General features: G+C 48.5%; 8 protein-coding genes across 8 annotated transcripts; 4 read left to right on the forward strand and 4 right to left on the reverse strand.

Moving 5' to 3' along the window:
- Nucleotides 1–57: 57 nt before the first annotated feature.
- N7471_002861 (nucleobase cation symporter-1 family protein) lies at nt 58–2,039 on the reverse strand (the record flags this gene model as incomplete). Its single annotated transcript, XM_057275581.1, has 6 exons — nt 58–602; nt 672–742; nt 794–936; nt 990–1,365; nt 1,418–1,522; nt 1,600–2,039. The coding sequence occupies 6 exons, from the start codon at nt 2,037–2,039 to the stop codon at nt 58–60; spliced, it is 1,680 nt and encodes a 559-aa protein (XP_057140219.1).
- A 524-nt stretch (nt 2,040–2,563) lies between these two features.
- On the forward strand, nt 2,564–3,776 carry N7471_002862 (isopenicillin N synthase family dioxygenase; the record flags this gene model as incomplete). Its single annotated transcript, XM_057275582.1, has 3 exons — nt 2,564–2,942; nt 3,019–3,665; nt 3,726–3,776. The coding sequence occupies 3 exons, from the start codon at nt 2,564–2,566 to the stop codon at nt 3,774–3,776; spliced, it is 1,077 nt and encodes a 358-aa protein (XP_057140220.1).
- Nucleotides 3,777–3,854: 78 nt separating this feature from the next.
- Nucleotides 3,855–5,521, reverse strand: N7471_002863 (transcriptional regulator family TF; the record flags this gene model as incomplete). Its single annotated transcript, XM_057275583.1, has 3 exons — nt 3,855–4,399; nt 4,462–4,679; nt 4,752–5,521. Coding segments are annotated over 3 exons (1,533 nt in total), but the record flags the coding sequence as incomplete, so codon positions are not given.
- A 695-nt stretch (nt 5,522–6,216) lies between these two features.
- Nucleotides 6,217–8,060, reverse strand: N7471_002864 (MDR family MFS transporter; the record flags this gene model as incomplete). The annotated part of the gene is made up of 3 exons (XM_057275584.1): nt 6,217–7,592; nt 7,658–7,738; nt 7,823–8,060. The coding sequence occupies 3 exons, from the start codon at nt 8,058–8,060 to the stop codon at nt 6,217–6,219; spliced, it is 1,695 nt and encodes a 564-aa protein (XP_057140222.1).
- Nucleotides 8,061–10,433: 2,373 nt separating this feature from the next.
- N7471_002865 (uncharacterized protein) lies at nt 10,434–10,933 on the forward strand (the record flags this gene model as incomplete). The annotated part of the gene is made up of 2 exons (XM_057275585.1): nt 10,434–10,626; nt 10,710–10,933. The coding sequence occupies 2 exons, from the start codon at nt 10,434–10,436 to the stop codon at nt 10,931–10,933; spliced, it is 417 nt and encodes a 138-aa protein (XP_057140223.1).
- A 202-nt stretch (nt 10,934–11,135) lies between these two features.
- Nucleotides 11,136–12,054, reverse strand: N7471_002866 (putative FHA domain protein SNIP1; the record flags this gene model as incomplete). The annotated part of the gene is made up of 2 exons (XM_057275586.1): nt 11,136–11,717; nt 11,773–12,054. The coding sequence occupies 2 exons, from the start codon at nt 12,052–12,054 to the stop codon at nt 11,136–11,138; spliced, it is 864 nt and encodes a 287-aa protein (XP_057140224.1).
- A 285-nt stretch (nt 12,055–12,339) lies between these two features.
- On the forward strand, nt 12,340–13,257 carry N7471_002867 (J domain-containing protein; the record flags this gene model as incomplete). Its single annotated transcript, XM_057275587.1, has 1 exon — nt 12,340–13,257. One exon carries the CDS (start codon nt 12,340–12,342, stop codon nt 13,255–13,257), a length of 918 nt encoding a protein of 305 aa, XP_057140225.1.
- A 1,609-nt stretch (nt 13,258–14,866) lies between these two features.
- On the forward strand, nt 14,867–21,161 carry pkhB (putative sensor histidine kinase/response regulator; the record flags this gene model as incomplete). Its single annotated transcript, XM_057275588.1, has 3 exons — nt 14,867–20,047; nt 20,099–20,212; nt 20,272–21,161. 3 exons carry the CDS (start codon nt 14,867–14,869, stop codon nt 20,563–20,565), a joined length of 5,589 nt encoding a protein of 1,862 aa, XP_057140226.1. The 3' UTR covers nt 20,566–21,161.
- Between the last annotated feature and the right edge of the window lie 320 nt (nt 21,162–21,481).

Consider the following 21,481-nt stretch of genomic DNA (forward strand, 5'->3'; position numbering starts at 1 on the left):
TATTAATCATGCTTCTGCAATGTAATCACCCCCAAAATGCCAACGAGACATATCTCATTAAAACGAACCCTTTTCACCATGAGCTGCTGTAGTAACCGCGACAGCCCCCTTCTCCGCGAAACCGGGCTCAACGGCATCAATAGTAAACCCATCACTCCCAGAAACATCATTATCCTCCACAAAGTCCTTGGGCTCCATCCATCCAGATGCCTGCTTCATATCGGCCGGAGGGGATGCCAAACATGACAAGTAATAAACGCCAAATCCGATGATCAGGCCGGTAGGGTAAGCGATATAGTAGAATCGCCGGATACCCAGAGGCGCCTTGACACCCATCTGGAAAAGGAACCCGTAGAAGTTCGGCGCAACTGCAATAACGTAGGCCAAGAATGCTCGCGGGTTAAATCCGTGGAGGTATCTGTATGGACTTGGGCGTGTCACGTAGAGGGCTGGAATGTTGAGCAGCCCTCGGCGGATAAGGTAGTAGTCGCAGATTAGAATGCCGGTAATTGCTGATAGGAATATTTGGTAGGACGAGAGGAATGTGATGAAGATTGAGGCTGATGCGAGGAGATACCAGGGGCAGATTGCGTAGGAGAGGACTGGTGGGTTTGTGTTAGTTTTGGGTTGAAGCAAGTGGAATTGTTCAATTCTTTTGGTTATTTTCTTACCAGCACAGATGAAGAATCCTCGTTTAATTGAAATGTATTTCGGTAGTAGGGCTGCAATATCGTTACCCGCACTGAGGATTGTTAGTATTTGGCATAGAAATGCGAGAGATGGAGATTCTTACGGGATAGAGTTCTCGAAAATGGCAGAGAAGACGGTCGAATAAACGAATGCTAGAGCAATGAAGGCACAGGCCGTGCGGTTGCCAGAAGTGTATCGCTCTCCTTCCATCAATTTATCCAAGAAATGCAGCGGGTTCCATATGAGCTAGAGAGTTTTGTCAGTCCATAGTTTAAAACAAGGCTTTTGATATAACAAACCTCTCCAAAGATGACTTTGCTAGCTGATGCGATAAGATTGCCCAAAATGGCAACTAGGAAGTTCGACAGTGGGAAGCTGACAAACTGGCCTATGAGGACGTCATTGGGCTTTGTAGCATATCGCTGGAGATCGGACGCATTGGAGATAAAAGTTCCGCAACTTGCGAGTCCCAAAAAGAGGAACTTGAAAATGAGATAACTCTTCTCGGTGCCCTTTATCTTCGAGGGCGCATTGATTGACTTCAAAGAGCCACCGGCGAGAGACACAGTCCATCCCAACATAGCAAAGGCTGCGCCGAAGTAGACCACGACTTTGACATAGACTAGCGACTTCATCTTTGGTACAGGTACCACCAAGAATGCACAATTGATAAGCCTGTGGAGACTGGTTAGCAATAGACCAAGCATTGAGATACTAGTCACTGTACCAATAGATGAAGAAACACATCATTTGTGCTGAAGTCAAAGCTGACTTAGATCCCATCTTATCCGGGATGTTTTCAATAGAAGGGAATATGGCATGGAGAAAGACGCTAGAAACGAACGTCAATAACCACACGTTCCGTGCTTCCCTCGCTAGGAAAAAGAACGAGATTAGTATAAAACTCACTATAAACATTGCCCTCCCTGAACAGAATTGACACCGTTCCATACAATTGACATGGCCGCACGATTAAAAGTTGGCCACAGTGCTCCCCAATGCCCGAAGCTGGAGCGACAAAGAACGGGGAACGGAATGCGGTACATGGCGCCAGCACGCCCGTTCACAGCCATCAAGGCACCGGCAAGAATCTGACCGCCAAAGGAGCATCCAATAGCTTCCCACATGGTCAATCCCATGGCCATTCCCGTGGAAGCTGTGTACAGATTGCTGACGTTCGCAGTCGCAGAGAACCAGAACATGATGTAGGTGAGTTGGGACCATGTTCGATCCTTTACTGGTGTCGGTCGGATAGAGTCATTGTCGAGCATATCAACAGGGCGATTGACGCCATCTCGTTGAGTTCTTTTCACTATTAGGAGCTCATGGAGACGCGATAGCTTGGACATTATTGAGGTTGGTTGTTTATTGGGTTGGTGGGGTAGATAGAGAGTGGAGAAGGTCAAAGGATAAACAAAGATGGTCGAATATCGAGTGCAGATCTTAGTGGCAAACCCTGAAACGTGAATAAAGGGGGAGGGGGTGAGGACGGAGGAGTACGTGCAGGATATATCGTGCTTTTTAGGGCTATTTGGCCATTTGGAGTGGCCAATGGACTGATAAGGAGTCACCCGCACCTGTCCACTGGAAGTCTACAAAACACCCATGATTATCCAGAGAGGCGCCGACGATGCTATCTGACAAGAATTAAAAAGCAAAAGTAACAAAAGTAAGCCTATCTGGGCTTATCATTTCAGCCAACCACATTTGCATGTGGGTGTATGCAGATATCCCGGCGATTGCCGTCCAACGTTTTTCCGACGGTTATCGGTGGACCTGACCTTTCGATCTTCCGAGCATATTGCGGGGAGAAGAACCGGGGATAAATTCACGAGCATCCTCGAGTTGGTATTGGCCATACATCGCACTAATCATGACAACCCTGCTCGAGTATACTCAAGTCGAACTCCTAACGCTCAGCGGCCCAGAATTCCGCCGAGTGTCAACTGCTCCTCCCCGCCCACCAACCGCGGATGAGCTTCCGATCGTAGATCTCGCTTCTATCGACCAAGACCTAGAAGCGAGAAAGATCATCGCGTCCAAAGTCAGGGCAGCGGCCGAGAATACGGGCTTCTTCTATATCAAAAACCACGGGATCTCAGAAGAGCTCATTCAGAATGCCCTATCCCAAGCACAAGCTTTCTTTGACCAGCCGATCGAAAAGAAACAGCTAGCATCAAGCAAGATTCAAAAGAACGCAGATGGATGGCATGGTCTGGGGACTACCCAAGTTAACAAAACTGAAACAAGGGGTAAACACCCCTCTCACCCCAAGCTGGGCAGGTATATCCTTGTCATATTACCAATGACTGACAACAACATTCTCAGATCGCAAGGAGACATTCTCTCTGCGCTACAATCCCAGGAACGATCCAACTGTCCCCGACCCTAACACCCTGTCCAGCGATGATGACTTCGCATGGGATACAACAAGCCATCTCCCTGGATTCCAGGAAACAACAATTGAATTCTATCAGCGTCGGCTCACGCTCGCGCGCAAAATGATTCGTATCTTTGCTCTCGCTCTGAACATGCCGGAAGATTACTTTGACGCAGTGACCACGAACCCCGGCGCAGACGGGTTGTACGTACACTATCCCGCTACACCAGCCGATGCACTCGAAGAAAACAATGGGGATGTGGATGTCGGTATCGGCTCGCATACCGATATCCAGTGCGTCACTCTTCTGTGGCAGGATATGTCTGGCGGTTTGCAGGTGCTGTCTGCCAGTGACGAGTGGCTCGATGCTCGGCCTATACCTGGCACGCTGGTGGTTAATATTGGTGATTTCCTGCAGCGTCTTTCGAACAATAGGTTCAAGTCCACGGTGCATAGGGTTTATAATCGTCAGCCTACCTCCAGGTACTCAATGCCTTTCTTCCTGGGCTTCAATCCGGATTCGGTTTGTAAGGTTGTGCCTTCGTGTGTTGATGAGACTCATCCTGCGCTTTATGAGCCTATATCTTGTGGAAAGGTAAGTCCTATCCCCGTCGAAACTTGTTCGGTATTGGATGTACCTAACCTTCACATTTAGTGGCATCGCAACCGACTGGAACTCTCACACGGAAAGCCCATTTCTGATTGAAGATAATGTTGACTCGGAGAGATTTGTAATCCAATTTAATTCACCGTCGAATAATAGACAACGCCACCTGTATAGATTTCAGAATTGTTGCATAGAGCCATTCATCCCGTCCCAATCAGAAGCGGGCATCGAGTCAATAAACCGAAACGGCGCCCAGTCTGCGACCGAGCCTGGATATGAATAAAAGGTATCATCGGGAACTACTGCTGCCACTTTCGAATCCAAAAGGTCCTTTACCTTCTTCTGCACAACATTTGTTGCCCAATTAAATACTCCCTCAATGCTCTTGGGAATCCTAGCCTGCGTCCGAACATCTTCCATCAACGTATATGTTGCGTGCACATCCGATATACATGCGCAGTACTCTGCTAGAGTGACGCCCGCATATGCGGTAAGCAGGTAGTCGTATGTTGGTCTAACAAACGCAGTATCGGAGGTACAAAGGACAAAGATCTCTCTCAGTACCAGCTGAGCATGACGAATGACCCTTTCGGTCAGCTCGTTGCTACGCTCATTGCGCATCAGCGAGTTGGGAGAGGTGGACTGATTATGCTTTGCCAGTTCCCATCGAGATAAAATGAGGGATGCGCAGGAGTGCGCCCATCTTAGTGTACTGTTGCCTTCTGTGCTTGAGAGTCAGCATAGTAATAACCCCCCCCCAACACTCCTAGATTGACATGCTCACCTCCAAGGTACTTGCGTCCCCATCTGTTGACCATCTCCCAGGCCTCTGACACTGAACTGACGGTTTGATAGATGGCTTCATACAGGTGAATGTAGAGCTTGAGCTCTGCTGCAATGATGTGGTCGAATGTTTCAAACCCGGGGTATTTGACAATCTCCGTCCACGGATGAAGACGCTCGCATGGAACCACTGATGGCCGACCGGTGCCAATTGCAAATCTTGAAATCCGGTCAGCTTTCATGCCCACATTTCAGAAGGGGTTGACTACTGTGACTTTGAAGAGTACGTACTTCAGATGCACCAGCGACGCCTGAATCCACATCCTGCACATGTTCCGATTCGTTTCATCGTACAAGCCCACAAGCGACACAAGCTCGGATAGAGGAAAGCTAAGCATGCAGTGGGTGATGGTTGTGCTGCTCATCAGCCAGCTATCAATATACCTACCACCTGGCACGAGAGGCCCAAAGCTCCAGGCACTAAAGATAAGCATGCCGTGTATGGTAGAGATATCAATGGGCGTATCTAGAGTCTTCCTGCCCAAGTGGGTCTTGACCAATGTATGAAGGGTTATGTGCAAGTTGGTGCGATTCAGACCGGCTGTTGCTCGGATACCTGCTAGAAGACACATGGCAAAGAGCAGAGGATGGTTCTGCTTGAGATCCTTCAGGGTCTCATGCGGAAATGGATACCATGATGCTATCTGCTCGAAACCGTGCTGGAAAACACTGGCGAAGCTGTCTGAGTCCAAGCCCATCTCGGTCATATTCCCCCGGAGCGAGTCGTTTTCCCCCGTTGTTACGGGCTCGGTGATTAGACTTCCAACGTGGCGGACCACTGTGATTGGTGCTGGTTGGATGTCGGTGGTTGCCGATATGTCTACCTCTGAGGGCACGTGCATAGTGGCTTTGCTATCGTTGATATCTTTTCTCGGGTTTAAATTACTGCTCGTTCCGCGCATTTCATTGGCAGGATCTCTTGTCATTGACCGGTCATTGCCGAGAAGGTGGGATTTCAGTAATTCTTTCATCTCAGAGAGTGAAGCTTCGATAGCATCAAGTCTGGTATTTATCAGTCAGTAATCGGAGCCTCGGTCTATACAGTGGAATTAGAAATACCTGGATGCACAATGGCATCCAAGAGACTGGGCGGAATTCCTCTCTGATCTACCAATAGACCCTGAATCCGGGCTAGTGATAGCAGATGTGGATGGAAGAGAACATTCGAGCCTATTTGGTGTCCGATTAACCCCTACCCTTTCTCAATAAACGATAGGACTCGTATTGGGCCACCTACCTTAGAGAGATGCACCGAGCACATTGCCTCGAACCCGGAAGAACCTCGCATCGTGTCTTCAACCGCCGACACGGCTGGCAGGACAAAATCCGTCGCTTGGTCGGCATTTCATAGAGTGGAATGTCCCATAGGATCATAGAATATTGTGAAGTCAACCTGAAACTCGATGTTCTCCGCTGCTTATCTGGGGTTGGCAAGACGCTAAGACGTCTTGGGTTAGCTGCCCAGGCCGCGCAGGTCCCGAGGTCCACGGGTGGCAGTTTAGGGTTATCACTGGCCGATAAGTAGAGTTGGCATTTGATAGCTCAATGAAATGAGTTACATATAATGAAATAGTGAAATGGCTTGTTCAATTTGTTTAATACGTACATGGCGATTAAACGGGGTTTTTTTTCTCTTTGAAGAGTAGGGCCCTAACATAGAATGAACCAGCTAGAATGAAGAAGTTACCATAGAAAATCATGCGGCTCCTCCCGCGGAAATATTCTTTCCCTTGACACTCTTCCACTCCACAAACAAAGCGCCGATCAGGCTGGTAGAGGCCATAGCTGCACCGACAATGAAGGTCTGTGTAAGTGCGTCATTGTAAGCAAGCAGGACTCCGGGTAGGTCGGCCTTGTCGACGACACTCTGGAGGCCAGTTGCGCCGGTCTTGAGGATCAAAGCTGGATCCACGTTGGGGATGTACTTGGCGAGATACTCAGCAAGCTTGTTTCTGAAAACGTTGTTTCCAATAGAAACAAAGAGAGCACCACCAAGAGTCTGGGCGAAAACGATGATAGCTGTGCCGGTGGGTATATCAGCAAGATCAAGGACAACCTGAACAGCGATCATAGATTGCTGCATACCAGCACCTGCGCCGGCGCCGGCAATTATCTGATAGCCGATCCAAACAGCTTTGGACGTGTCCGTGTGGAACATGCTCATGAGACCGTAGCCGATGGCGAGAAGGACTGTACCGAGAATCATAAAGGGTGTGTAGTACCCGACGTGAGTGATGATGATTCCCGACATGACGGAGGTAACCACAACAGAAATCAACATGGGCAGATTCATGATACCTGAGCTGACGGGACTGGCATTTTTCACGGCTTGGAACCAGATGGGTAAGAAGTAAACAGAGGAGAGAAAGGCAGCGCCGAGGCAGAAACTGTAAAACGCAGCGGACCAAATAGTGCGGCGGAAGAAAATGCGTGGTGGCACTGTAGCATTATCTTGCTGGACGTACTGGACAAATAAGAAGAGGAGAATAAGAACAGCAAAAAAGCAAAACAACACAATGATGCGCCAGTTATTCCAGGCATAGATGGTGCCACCCCACTGCAGAGCTAGCAATAAGCAGACAATGGCAGGGAGGAAAAGAGTTGTACCCATGGGGTCAAACTTCTTAATGCGCTCCATCCATGTCGTTTCTTTGGTATGGTGGTTGGGGGCAGAGAAAAAGATTGCAATCACCAAAACAGTGACAGCTCCGATTGGAAGATTGATGTAAAAGCACCAGCGCCATGTCACTTTGTCGGTGAAAACCCCACCGAGCAGAGGCCCGGCCACGGATGAAATGCCAAACATGCTACTGATACAGCCATTGTATAATGGGCGCTTCTCTAGGGGCACCGAGTGGGCGACCATGATGAGTGAGCCTGAGAAGATACCTGCAGACCCAATGCCAGCAACGGCACGGCCCATGATAAGCGTCAGACTGCTGTTAGCCACGCCGCAGATCAGACTTCCCAGCTCGAACACGCCAATGGCGACGAGGAAGGTCCATTTGACATTGAAAAAAGTGTAGAATTGTCCGACAAGTAGCTGGAGCGATGCTGTGGTGAGAAGATATGCTGAAAAAAGAGTAGAAACCGATCAGTTAACGCCTATCACCTAGGTTGCCTCGGGTTTGACAAACCACTTCCATACCAGCCAACATCCTCGAGGCTGTGGAATTGGACTGTGATCTTTGGAATTGCCGTGGCAATGATGCTGTTATCTATATGGCAAGAGAATATGCATTAGTTATGCCCTAGACTCATGGAACTTCCAAGGTTTAGAAGACAAAGCGGTGTGAACGTACCAAGAGCCACTAGGAAGACGCCCAAACACAATGCCAGTGTAATCAAAGCCAATTTGGGACCCGTTGTATGCTCGGCTACCTCACGCGTGGTAGGCTCACCTGCTGGGTGCTCGGCGTTGACCTCAGACTTTTCAGTTTGGACTACCTTTTGCTGCTCAGGGGAAACATCGACGGGCAACGTCTTCTCTCCCTCTTTCTCGGAAAGGTCAACGTGACTGGGGTTGGCTGCGGACTCCATTTGTACTGATTGACTTTGTACAATAAAGGGCAACGCAGTAGAAATGTATCAAGTGAGAGCAGGGTGCGAAAGAAGAAAGAAAACAACTAAACAATATGCCTCCCGCGTGTTGTTTTGATGGGGAAGTGTTGGTTGAAGGAGAGAAGGAACAGATGGAAAGAGCAGAGGGAAAAGAAAGAAATCCTTAGGCAAAATGCATCATCGCTGACATGAGGCCCAGAAACCTTCTAAGGTTGGAAAAGAAAGTTGGGTTTTCCCCCGAGTGGAAGGATCCTTGGAACCTTTGTTGTTTTATTGTTTTATAATGGTGTTCAACAGATTGCGGTTATTACAGAGGACAGAGGCTCTTTTAATATATGCATTCTCCCGTTTTCCCTATAACACTATATGAAACCTCCCTCACTGCCAATATCATGTCTAGGGTATGTCTAACGTTTTCTCCGAGTCATCTGCGAGTCTTTTGCGAGTCCTTTGCGAGTCCTTTGCGAGTTGTCTGTTTTTAATGTAATAATAGAGTGCGAGTTGATTCATATATGCCTGTAGACATGCACTAAGCCCGAGATGTGCTTCCAGCACAGCTAGTAAGCGTTCACAAATATGACCATGGGAGCTTGATCTAATTCAAGCTTGATTTATAGGGTCATCGCTACCAGACCTGGGCGCTAGTCAATGTAAATTGATATGGATGCATTGCCATTTTGTAGATCATTTTGATATCTTCCACCTCTTATCTTATAACTAATCTACTTAGTAGCAGCTTTGTCAACGGACCTTGGATCCTAGGGTCGCACTGCGGTGTATACTTGCATGTTTGGTTGGGTGGGACAAAGTAAGCTACATCTTTTCACCGTGGTATAATTCAAGTCCGATTTGTTGTAGGCGACTGTTAGCTTCCATCGCTTAGGATGAGACCTCGGACGCTTTCCAAGTTAAGTTTGCCCTACATTCTGTGACCGAACTAATCGCTAATGAAATGATCCCATTATAGCATGATCTAGGTATCGCGAGATCCTAACTCATTGAAGTACAATACCGTTTGTTCAGATTCACATGTGATATATATGAATATTGAGACACGTCTAAGTCCTGTTTCTTAATATCATGAGACTCCGAACCTTGGCCAAGTTGGGTTTGCCCTGGATCTTGAGACAACCGCAGAGTGCATTGTTTTGATCGCACAATATCCCAATTGGAATCCTGGCACATGGAAGCACAGGCCTAAGTATTTAACCAGGCACACTCCGAGTTACGAGGGCCGTTCACCGAGAGTTTAGTGGTAAAACCGGGCCGATCCTATGAAAGAAATGCAAGACATGGATTCAAGCTTTGTCTTACGCCCATCATTGAGCTCTGGCCGTAGTATTCGATTAGAGTGATCTTTGCTTAATGTGATTATAGGGTATCGCGTAGCGACTTGGACTAGCCGTGCCGGAATATACCCGGGACACCCTGGTTCCGGGATGCAGAAATAGCCCGGCTTGGACTTCTGTCATATGTTTCGGAGTATCTCAAGATCTCAGGTTAGGCTCCTGCCCCTTCTATCTAGTCATCAGATTACATTCATATAGTTGTCTACGGGTGATATGCTTATAGACTCGTTCGAGCTAGGTACAGGAAAAGTGTGATCTAGAAAATCCCACTATTGCTAGCACGGAATATCTTTCGAGATCAAGTCCTATATTAGTCTGTGGTATATTAAATGCTAGTTGCTACCCACATATCCGTCTCCATCTCTTTACGTACAACGTCCGGGTTTCCCGGGGGTGATGATGATGAAAACAATACCTGTTTAGCATCGCTGACATTATGTTATCCTAATTTTAGAATAGTAAAGTAAGTAACTCTTGATATCCTATCCAACAATATATCGCTTCAAATGCTGTGGTCTTTCTTTTTAGCAATTTCCTAGTTCTCTGGTAATAGTTGGGGTTTTATTTATACATGTTGGCCGCTGTCACCCACATCTAACGGCGTCTATCAGCCAGAAAACAAATGACCCCAAAAATGACATACTCAAAACCGGATTTAGACATGCCCAGGTGTATAAATCCCGTGAACGATCAAACAGAATAACTAACCTGATTGGGGATGGAAACCTTGGAAATCAGGCCAAGACTGACTGTCAATCGACGTAAGAACTGGGGCAACATACTCATGACGTAGCCAAAACCAACTAACAGCTGGGGGCGACCAAGTAGAAATCAAGTATGATACGCCGACATTTTAAAGCTCCAACCTATTTAAACAAGTTACTCTGCATTGATCTGGGGAAATCCATAAAATATTTCATCAATAATATTCTAATTAGCCTACGCTATCGGAGACTTCTACCACACCACTATCTATCTACATTAAACAATCACATTCAAAACCATGTCTGCCACACGATTCGCTCCTCTCCTGAGAACCCGGGTGGCGGTACGAACTGCACCTGGCTTCCAGGCAATTCGCTCCATCTCAGCTACAGCCCCATGCAACAAGGGACCTGTGGATGCGACAAAGGATACACTGAAGAAAGCCGATCGGACCGTTTCTGATGCAGCAGTCAAGGGTATCAATACGGGTGGTATGTGTTCAATGTGATCTCATAGATCTACATGATTTCGATTCAATGTGCAGAGACTGATGCTAACATGACTTTGCCAACAGAGAAAGCCGCCAACAAGATTAAGGATGCCGTTGGCGCCGGGGCCAAGCAAGCAAAGGAAAAGGGGTCAGAGGTGAAGGGCGAGGCGTCCCAGTATGCAGGCAAGGCTAAGGGCGAGGCGTCCGAATATGCAGGCAAGGCGAAGGGCGAGGCGGCCGAGTATGCAGGCAAGGGCAAGGGCAAGGCAGAAGAAGTACTGAACGAAGCTAAGGAAAAGACAAAGTAGGCCATGGGCAAGATGGAAGGGAAGGCCAAGGAGGCCAAGCGCCGCATTGATTAAAGGCTTCGACCTTGTTTGCCCGCAAAGACTAGGTTAAGCTTGCATCACTTGTGATCCGAATTGTAATATTATTGCCATATTCCGTTCATCAAAGTTGTTGTAGCCCGTAGCGCTCCAATGCTTTAAACAAAACTGGAAACGTCCCTCTTCAGCTGGGAGGCAGCATGAGGACGTATTCGCGCGAGCTCAGGCCGAAGCGAATTACGTCCTTGTCCATGACTTCCACGTAGCGACCACCGGTGATGGTCTCTCCATTGACGGTCGATCCATTTGCACTCTCAAGATCAATAAGATAAGGCTTGACCTTGCCGATGCGATCACCGTATTCATTGCGCTTTTCGACAAATCGGAATTGTAGCACTGCATGCTGCTTCGAGCAGCTGGGATGGTCGAGTGGGAAGTCTACCACCAGTCGCTCGCGACCGACCAGCCAGCAACTCCGTTCACTCAATTCAACCGTTTCCAGTAAGTCTTGCCCTTTGAACACATACATGCGCCAAGCTTCCTTGGAGGGCGGCTTGCGCGCCTCTGGAGGCTCATGGTATTTCAAGACTATTTCCGTACCACCCTGGACTTGAATTGTATTGCTTTCGGCTGCGAGTCTACCGGTCGCGTTGAAGTTCGGCTTTTGCTTTTCTGGGGCCGGTGCGTCTGAAGGATGCGCCACATCGGTGAATGCATCGGTCTGTGAGGGGAGGGGCCGCGTCGTTCCAATGCCTGCGGTGGAGGGCTGCGTGGTTTTTTCGGTGAGCGAGAGCGAGAGCGAGAGCGTGAGCGCGCATCACGATGCCTCCGAGAAGATCGTCCTTCATCTTCGTGGCGGGTATCGCGGTGTCGATGGCTGCGGTGTCTGTGTCTGCGGCGATCTTCAGCAGCCGAGCTTGTTGATCGCTCTCTGCGCTCGCGGCGAGGCCGATCACGATCACTTCGGCCGCTGGTCCTTTCAGCTGGGCTGCGGGATGATCTCCGTCGAGGGCTGTCCCGGTGAGAGCTCTGGCGGTCTTCATCGCGTCGTCTTGAGCTCGAATAGTGGTCGTCTTGAGGCGCATCTCGTCGCCGGCGTTCATGGGTCTGATCCGAGGGTGAGTTAACGGAGCGCCGCCGACGTTCGGGCTGGTCGTCGTTGGACCCAGCCATTGTTGCTATTGAAATAGGACTGCGTGGAAAGGCGAGCGTAGAGATCAAAATGTTAGAGATCCTTGGATCAAAGCTTCAACGGCATACACGTGACCAGCTCCGAATCCGCCGTTCCGAAGGACGAGAGCCTCACCTTACTCTCCCCTCACAATAACTTTAAGACAGGAGCACAACGGAGATTTTCACCGTGCTCTCTGAAGTGACGCCATGTGACAATGTTCAAGAAAATCAATCTTTTTCATGGCCAAAGCCTCCGACTTTTGAACTCTACCGCGGTCTTGCCACTTTCTCGTTTCAACAACATCTCTCCAAGATATGGACTGGAGGCACCATACAAAAGCAGGAGTTATGCCACCGCAGCAGGGTTCCCACATCAGAACTACTCATGGCCCACCGATCCATCTTTCACCCCTTATGATGTCTTGAATCTACCCCGCAGCGCGACGTACTCGAAAAGAAACTACTATGACCTCGTTAAGATCTACCACCCCGACCGACCTCTCAAAGACCATCCTCTCTTCCATCAATTAACTGCTGAAACTCGATTGCGCCGCTACCGAATTGTGGTTGATGCACATGAAATCCTGTCCGATCCGATCAGACGAGCGGCCTATGACCGAAATGGCACTGGCTGGATCCATGCGGCACTGGATACAACAATAGAACGCAACTCACATGGACCGAATATCTACTCGAATGCCACATGGGAAGATTGGGAGGACTGGCATAACCGCCATCAAGGGCCGCAGCAGCATATTGTCGACCATCGGACCTTCTCTCGGCTTGTAATCCTCTTGGTGCTGTTTGCAGGCGCCCTTCAAGCATCATGGCTTGGGCAGATGAATACTGGCTACAATGATCGACTACGTGAGGTCAACGAGAAGTCGGCGCGTGTCCTACAGGCCCGCAGAGACAACACCGTCAAACAGATGGATTCAAATGATGCGCGCGTGCAAGGTTTTCTCATTCGGAGAGACCCCACGGGGTCGGGTTTGAAGGATAACGAGCAACCGGTTTATCAGAGGGAGTTGAATCCTCGGCGCGGTTTGGATGAGGCCGATCAAGCTGGCAAAAATAGCCGAGATCCTGCACAGCCAGTGGACTTGAAGTCGGAACCTGAAGAACTCTCCTAGTTCTATTAGATGAACATATGATTGCATGGCGTTCTGACTTTTTATGTGGGTTGCTATATTTTTCATAAGCACTTGGTTGTAGTCCTGGAGACTCGCATGCACTTTTTTGGGAATTGTACCTAGGTAATATTGGACATATTCCTTGACTGCTGGTACAGTACATTTCAATGAATCTCAACTTCGAATGGCTTTTGGGCCTAATAATAGCCGTTAATTTTGTGGAAGTAACATAATGGTTAACTATATGAAACCGAGTCTAGCGCCGCACGAAGCTCGAAGAAGAATAAGGGATAACTGCATATGTAGCATAAGCTAGAGAGCCTAGACTGCATATACGAGGGGCCAACGCAGTAAGAATGGAATGTGTATATTATGCCAAATGACGACAGGAGAATCTCAGCTGAACATCTGGGATACGAAAAGGCTTCAATCTTCAATGCTCGTACCAACAATATATGTCGAAATAAATAAAGTATTGCCCCAGATTATCTATTTCGTTGTGTGTAGAATTTCCTGCGGAAAAGGGGGGCTTTAACCGTCGGTGCACTAATCATTCCCACATCGAGCCGATTTGGCGCCACAATAGCCCCGTTGACGTCGGCGGGTCGATCCCCTCGTTCCCAGGGTTAGGCATCTGCAACAGGCGTGACAATGCATTTCACCTCTACCCCATTCCCCGTAAATGCGAGGCTGAACAAGGGGGATAGGGGGTTTGCATTCTCTGGTCTAGACCGCACGAGAGCTTTTCCTTCGATCTGGACGTGCCACGAGTCGCTTTTTGGCATGTAATTTTTTTGGATGGCAGATTCCAAAATACATATGGTCAGGTGCCCTGTGGATACCTAGGTTGTGAATATTTCATAAATATTTCAAGTGCCCACAGGTTTCCTAGGTATAAAAGGAGAGATTTGGATTTGGACGAACATCGTCATTGTTGTTCACCGCAGTGCCGAGTACAGGTCATCCAGGTACAAAATATAGGGCTACGTCACATTGGTTTTTTTTTAGATTCGAAAGGGGAATAGGGTGGACTTCAGATATATAAGAGGAAGAAGGAAGTAAAAGTGATTAAAGGTGAACTTTTGAACATTTTAAACACATCTATAATAAAATTGCCATGTGTAATATCGAGAAATAACCGTATATAAGAAAAAAGCCACCAAGATTTTATTTTCCTACGTCATACCTCCCCCCAGTGCATCACGCCCCCCAGTCCACTTTTTCCTTCCTTCATCCACTCCCATCCACTCCCATATCGATCCAAGCAATGGGCCTGGCGGGTACTGGTTTCCTAGATTGTTCTCTCTCTCTCTCTCTCTCTCGAACACCTCAATATCAGTTTCCCTCCCCCTACTTGATACACCGCCTCAACCTTATTCGTCTTCATCTTCAACTTCCTATTCTAAATCGATCCGACTCTCACCTCATATTCTAATCTTGGCATAATCTGTTTTCTTTTCCTAGCCTTAACCACCCCACTCCAACATCTGACCTCCCTCCCATTCGCGACGGTCAAGCCATAAACGCCTCACATCGTTCCATCCCATACTCCGCCCACAACTATTGATATCCTTTTATACCCTTTCCCTCCACTCGCGGAGGAGCGAGAATGGAGGATGTTCATAGTAGGAGGAGTCCTCCATTCCCTTCGCCAACAGAGACACTTCCACCTGCAGTGCCCCAATCTCATATGCAGCCTCCCAGATCGCCTGGTCACCGCCCCCCACATGGTCACCAATCCCAAAAATTGGTGGATCAACTTGCGGATAGGGTAGATGCTCTTGAGAAGTCGACTCTCAAACCATCTCGTTTATCGCGCGGTGACTCTACAGAGCAGGTTGTCGGTCTAACACCTATCACCGAGGATGCACGATCGGAAGCCGAACGACAGGAGGATCAAGGACGCAGCTCGCATACCCTCAAGGAACTTCGAAGGCAGATGGAAGATCTCCTTGTATACCAACAGATGCAGCAAACCCATCCAGTCTCGTCCCAGAGTCAGCCCGTCTCTGCCCTCACGAATGATACCCAAAGAAAGAGACGTTTGTCAAACACTTTGTCCAATACATCAACAGAAACCTCAGTCGCCAACGTACATACCTCCGCAGGCTCGGCAGGTTCAGGAGGGACAATCAAAGGTGTCCAGACGGAGACACCTTCCGATCGAAAACAAGCACACACGCCGTCCTATCCCTTTCCACACATGCAGAACAAACTAGCCAAAATGGGGATTGAACCAACAGCGCGTGGGGGTCCATTTAGACTGAAGCTTCCATCCGAGAAATCTCATTCTTCGACACCAGGGTCCCAAACTCTACCTCCAGAACCGAAAGCTTCGGAACCGCATCCGACCTTTCTGCCCGCTCATCATAGCCAGACCCAGCAAGATCCGAATTTTGTCAGTCCCGATCTTTATAATCTGACACTTCAGTTGAATGCGGATTCGGGACTCGAAGCGTGGTGGTCCAACCTCATTGATATATTGCAAATACATTACGGGGCTGAGCGTGTGTCACTAGCCGTCCCTGGAGATGTGACCGATTTGGAGAACGTACCTTGGGGCCAAAAGGCAATCTTTAACCAAAACGTGGATACATCGTTGCACGAACTTCAAGCGCGTCATATAGAGAAGGGGCCATCAACGGAGACATCTCACTCGCACAAAAGCGTCACGCAACAGAAAACCGAAACAGTGCTCCACCAGGCTAAAATACCTGGACATTCCCGGCCATCTTTATTATCCCGGCACTCATTCGCTGGGTTTGATAAAAACAAAGGCCACGCCCCCCTCGATCCCAACCAACCACAAGCTTCGAAGATAAATGTCAAATCCGAGAAAAAGCACGTACATATCGCTCCCCAAAATCCGCCACCCATGGATCATCCGACAGGAGAGACCTCCGAAGCCAAAGACGATACACTCAACAGCCTCCTCGGCAGTATGCGGCAGGCTGTGTTCCCCATACCTAGACCATTAGAGGTGGAGCTAGACCCTCTCATTAAGCGTACAGGCGTGGTCAGGTTATTTGGGCGTAACCGTCCCACGATCTTAACACGTGAGTATGCAGAGAGCGCACAATATCCACAGCGTTGGAGCGAGTCTGCCAACAGTCCGAATGAGATGGTTCAAGTTACTCCTGATGTCGATGGTACTGGTGACAGGGGAATCGGGAGTGTACCGATGCACCAAGGCCTCGGTGTCAGTGGGTTGAAACAGTATGATGAATATGAGCAGATTCCGCAGTCTCCGTGGTCTCAGTCCCCTGCTCCATCGCCCGCTCCCCGCACACATGCAGAGCAGAACCCGTTCTTTACAAGCCATTCGGTCGATGAAGGGGCTTTCTCCAAGCATCCACCTTCACACGACTACTCTAATAATCTTCCACTAGAGGCCATTGGGATCGATCAGTCAAAGACCGTTATCCATATTCCTCTTTTACATGGTGGCCACTCTAACCGGGATTCCTCATCGACCTTGAGATTTCCTGTTGCCGTTGTGTCCATGTTGTGCACAATCGTTCCATATCCTCCCAATCTCAGACAATCACTCTCACTTCTGATGCCGCATTTGACAACTTCCTTCTGCTTGGCTCAGCGATATAGCCAGCTTGAAAGACAACTCTCATCCAAGATGGAAACTCCCCGCTATGGTCATCTTTTAGGTCTCGGGGGCACTTTCTCCGATGCAAGCAGTGAGCTAGAGCTTGTTGCAGGACTAAGCGGTCATGTCAGCTACTCCGCCGGCGACAATAACCCAATGTCCCCGCAAACGAGCATCGCTAGCCCCAGTGATCGGTCGTCTGTAAAGTTCAGTCCTGCTGTTTCTGCTATAGGGACGCCTGGATTTGATCTTGGCCATATTGGATTCGGGTCTGCAAATCAATCTCCAGGAGTGGCTTCGCGATCTGGCGGAGAAGGTGCTGATAGCTACTTCAATGTCCCGCAAAATAAATACGCCCGAGACAATGCATCCCAAACCAGACCCCGGCTCCTCAAGTCCAAGACCACCAACATTGACTCATCGATGCCAATTTCTCCGGACAAAGTGGCCTGGAAACAAACCATCAGCGATGAGAGCAACCTACAAGATCAATCTTTCTATGTCGCATCGCCACTGCAAGAAACCAGACAACCGAATGCCTTTTCACCAACCTCGCAATCATCACGTCAAGCCTCTACGAACTCGTTGTACGCCCAACTGCAACGGGAGCTCCCCCGCCCGTTCTCCGACACGATAGCCCAGCTGATGCTCAATTCGATCCCATTGCATCTCTTCCTGGCAAAACCCCAGAGTGGCGAAGTGATCTGGACCAATTCCAAGTTCGATGCTTACAGAAGAAGTCAGCACCAGGAGCAAAGATTTCGAGATCCTTGGCAGAATATCCATAGCAGCGAGAGTGAGCATGTTCATACCAAATGGGCCAATGCCTTGCGCACGGGTGCACAGTTCACTGAAAGAGTGCGGGTCCGAAGATTCAACGATGAATCGGCATATCGCTGGTTCATTTTCCGGGCCAATCCGCTGTTATCGTCAACAGGAGAGGTACTGTACTGGATTGGGTCTTTTCTTGACATTCATGAGCAGCATATTGCTGAGCTTGAGGCAATACAAGAGAGGGAGAAGTTTGCTATTGATGCAAAGTACCGTGCATTCTCCAATTCGATCCCACAGGTTGTGTTTGAGGCAACGGAGAACCGCGGATTGATATTCGTCAATGAGCAGTGGAATTTGTACACTGGCCAACCTCTCGAGGAAGCACACGACCTCGGCTTCGCTAAACATGTTCATCCCGACGATCTCGAAAAGTGCGGTGAGCTGTCTATCAACAGAACATCTCCGAACGCGGACCAAAATGATGGCGGACCTTATGAGTTCATGGTCGGATCAGCTCTTGATGAACTTGTGAGGCGCGGCATTGCTTCTTTGCAGCAAGATGAGAATGGCCGAGTCTTCTATTCCACCGAGATCCGCCTTCGTTCTCGAGGTGGTGATTACCGGTGGCATTTGGTTCGCGTAGTGCGTGTCAAGACCAGCAGTTTCGGGAGCGAGGAAGCCTCCTGGTACGGAACATGTACCGATATCAACGACCGCAAAAACCTCGAAAGAGAACTCAACAAGGCCATGCAACAGTTGAATCACCAAATGGAGTCCAAGACAAAGTTTTTCAGCAACATGTCACATGAGATCCGAACGCCGCTTAATGGTATTCTTGGTACCATTCCGTTCATCCTGGATACGCAGCTTGATACTGACCAGAGGCGAATGCTTGACACCATCCAAAATAGCTCCACCAATCTTCGCGAGTTGGTTGACAATATTCTTGACGTTTCCCGCGTCGAAGCTGGCAAGATGTCAATGGTCAAATCCTGGTTCCATATCCGATCAATGATCGAGGATGTAATCGATACTATCGCCTCACGAGCGATCGATAAGGGTCTTGAGATCAACTACCTCATAGGCGAAGACTTGCCATCGATGGTGATTGGAGATCGGTTCCGAATTCGTCAAGTCCTGATCAACCTTCTCGGAAATGCAGTCAAATTCACTGCACAAGGTGAAATTCACATCTGTTGTGACATGTATCGGGATCCATCTGCGAATCCCAATGACACCCAGGCATTCATGAACTTTGAGGTCGTGGACACCGGAAAGGGGTTCAGCTCTCAGGACGCGGAACGACTCATGCAACGATTCAGTCAGCTTGGAGAGAATGGGACACAGCAACATGCAGGTAGTGGCCTGGGGCTTTTCCTGTCGAAGCAACTCGTCGAAATGCATGGTGGAAAGCTCACTCCCAGCAGCAAAGAGGGCCAGGGAGCAAAGTTTTCTTTTAACGTCAAGGTCGATGCTCCTCCGCCACCTTCCCCCTCTGAGCAGCCCAAATTGATGCGCCAGGGTTCAACTGCTTCAAGGAGGCCGGCAAAGTCCAGAACGACCTCTTATCAACAAGCACCTCCTCTAGCTGGTAGAAACTCCGACTCATCCGCCAAAAGCACAGATACCAACCTTTCTGCCTCGTTCTCGATTGCATCATCTGCTCTCCCGACCCCAGATATTGGCCCCGCGTCCCTGCCGCCTCCATTGGAGCAGACAAGAACTTTGGGGAATCTGCCGGATGCAGTCTCGAGTACAAGAATCCAACCTGCTGTTACAAAGCCGGAGACACCGGCCCATGTGACGTCGCCTGGGTCTCAAGCATCTGGCTCTCCAGATACACCAGTAGGATCAGTATATGTGCCTGTTCATGGTCCTTTCTCTATCGTGATCCTGTGTCCGCTCAAAAACTCCAGGCAAGCCATTAAGCAGCACATTGAGCAGGTCGTCCCTCATGAGATTTCGTTCAATTTCACAAGTCTACTTGACGTTGACGAATGGAAAGATGCGATGCACTCTGCTTCCGATGCCCATCCTTGCACACATCTTGTCTTGAACCTTCCAACTGATGATATCTTGGAGGTCATTCAAAACATCTCAGACTCAGGCTTGGATCCCGCGCCCGTCATCGTCATCATTGCAGACCTATACCAAAAGCGTCAAATTAGCTCACGGGTCAAAGAGCTAGCAGCTTCAGGAAAGCAGATTTTCATTGTGCCAAAGCCTGTCAAGCCTTCTGCTTTCTCAACTATCTTCGATCCCCAGAGTAAGCGTGAGCTGAGCAAGGATCGCAACCAAGACATGGCGCGCGAGATCAATAACAATTTCAAGACCGTCTCCAAGATGGTCAAGGAAGTTTTGGGCAACAAGGGTTATCGAATCCTGCTCGTTGAGGACGACGAAACCAATCGAGATGTAAGTTGATCTATAAATACTTGGTTGAAATTATTGCTAACTCATTTGTAGGTCATGTTGAAGTATTTGGACAAGATCAAGCTGATGTCTGAGACTGCTTCCAATGGTCTGGAGTGCACTAACATGGTGCTCTCTAAGGAGCCGGGATACTATTCTCTCATCATCGTAAGTCTTACCTTTTTGTACCCTTTCCCTCCCGCAAAACTAACCGCGTTGATTTGTAGTGCGATATTCAGATGCCTATCAAGAACGGTTACGATACTTGCAAAGATATCCGTGACTGGGAGCAAAAGAACCATTACCCACAGATTCCAATCATGGCTCTTTCGGCAAACGCAATGACAGATCAAATTGAAAACGCCGCCCGCGCAGGTTTCAATGACTATGTCACCAAGCCGATCAAGCACAATGAATTGGGGAAGATGATGATGGGTCTTCTCGAGCCCGGTCGCCCACTCATGCTTCTGCGAGACCGTCTTAGCCCAGAGCAACAACAGGCCATCGCTACTCGCCGCTAGGGACTTCCCCCGGGTCTTTGCCTGCCCTAGCCACCTTCACCCCTGACATTTTTGCAGCTTTAATAGCATTTTTGTTTTAATATTGCTTTTTTATATACATATATAGCCAGCCATATCCTTCCTCTCCGGTTCTAGCATTTGACATTCTTACGATGGACCACGGAGTGACTTTTTGGTGATTCATTTTGGACGGGGAACGTGTCTTTGGATTTGCTGGATTGCACAGGGAGCTATTGGAAGTTCGCTAGACACGCGTGAAGCGTGCTCATTTACATTTTGGAACTGATCTCACCATTTTGGAAGTCCCATTGTGACATTTGCATTTGCACAGGGTCAGGAGGGCACCTGTTCTTACCTCGATTTATCAACTCTGCTCATCCATGAGCACAGATGCCCTCCGCCCTCTGAGCCTGTGCATCATGGCGTCAGTGCTATAATTCTTGCCTTGTTTTTGGGTTTACCAAGCAAGCAGAATCCCTTTTGTTTTTGGTCTTTTTTTACCATTCTTTACTTTCTTGTGATACCAGATTATGAGCGTATTGCACTTCTATTTTCTGGATCTGTATTTGTTAATAATCCAACTCTTTTCACTTTAATTCCTCGGTTTTTTCTTTCTTTTCACTTCGGTTTCAATATTATTTCTGCTTTAGCGTTTGGACGGTGCATGGGACAAACTGTCAGATACTTGGGCTGCTCTTGGTTACTTTTATCCTACTGGGCGTCTCCAAGGTCGAAATATACATCGTAATATATTGCATCACTTGCTACGATAAAGCAAATCATCCATTCTCACACTTCTACTTTCTATTTGACGTGCATGATGATAGTCCAGGTTATTGCAGACTACTAATGTAAACAGTTAAATCCGACTAAAAGTGGCTGGAAAGTATTAACAAGGTGCTATTAGGCACCAGAG

Source organism: Penicillium samsonianum, assembly GCF_028829775.1.
Source record: "Penicillium samsonianum strain IBT 33392 chromosome Unknown utg000002l_segment0_segment0, whole genome shotgun sequence".
Classification (NCBI taxonomy): Eukaryota; Fungi; Ascomycota; class Eurotiomycetes; order Eurotiales; family Aspergillaceae; genus Penicillium; species Penicillium samsonianum.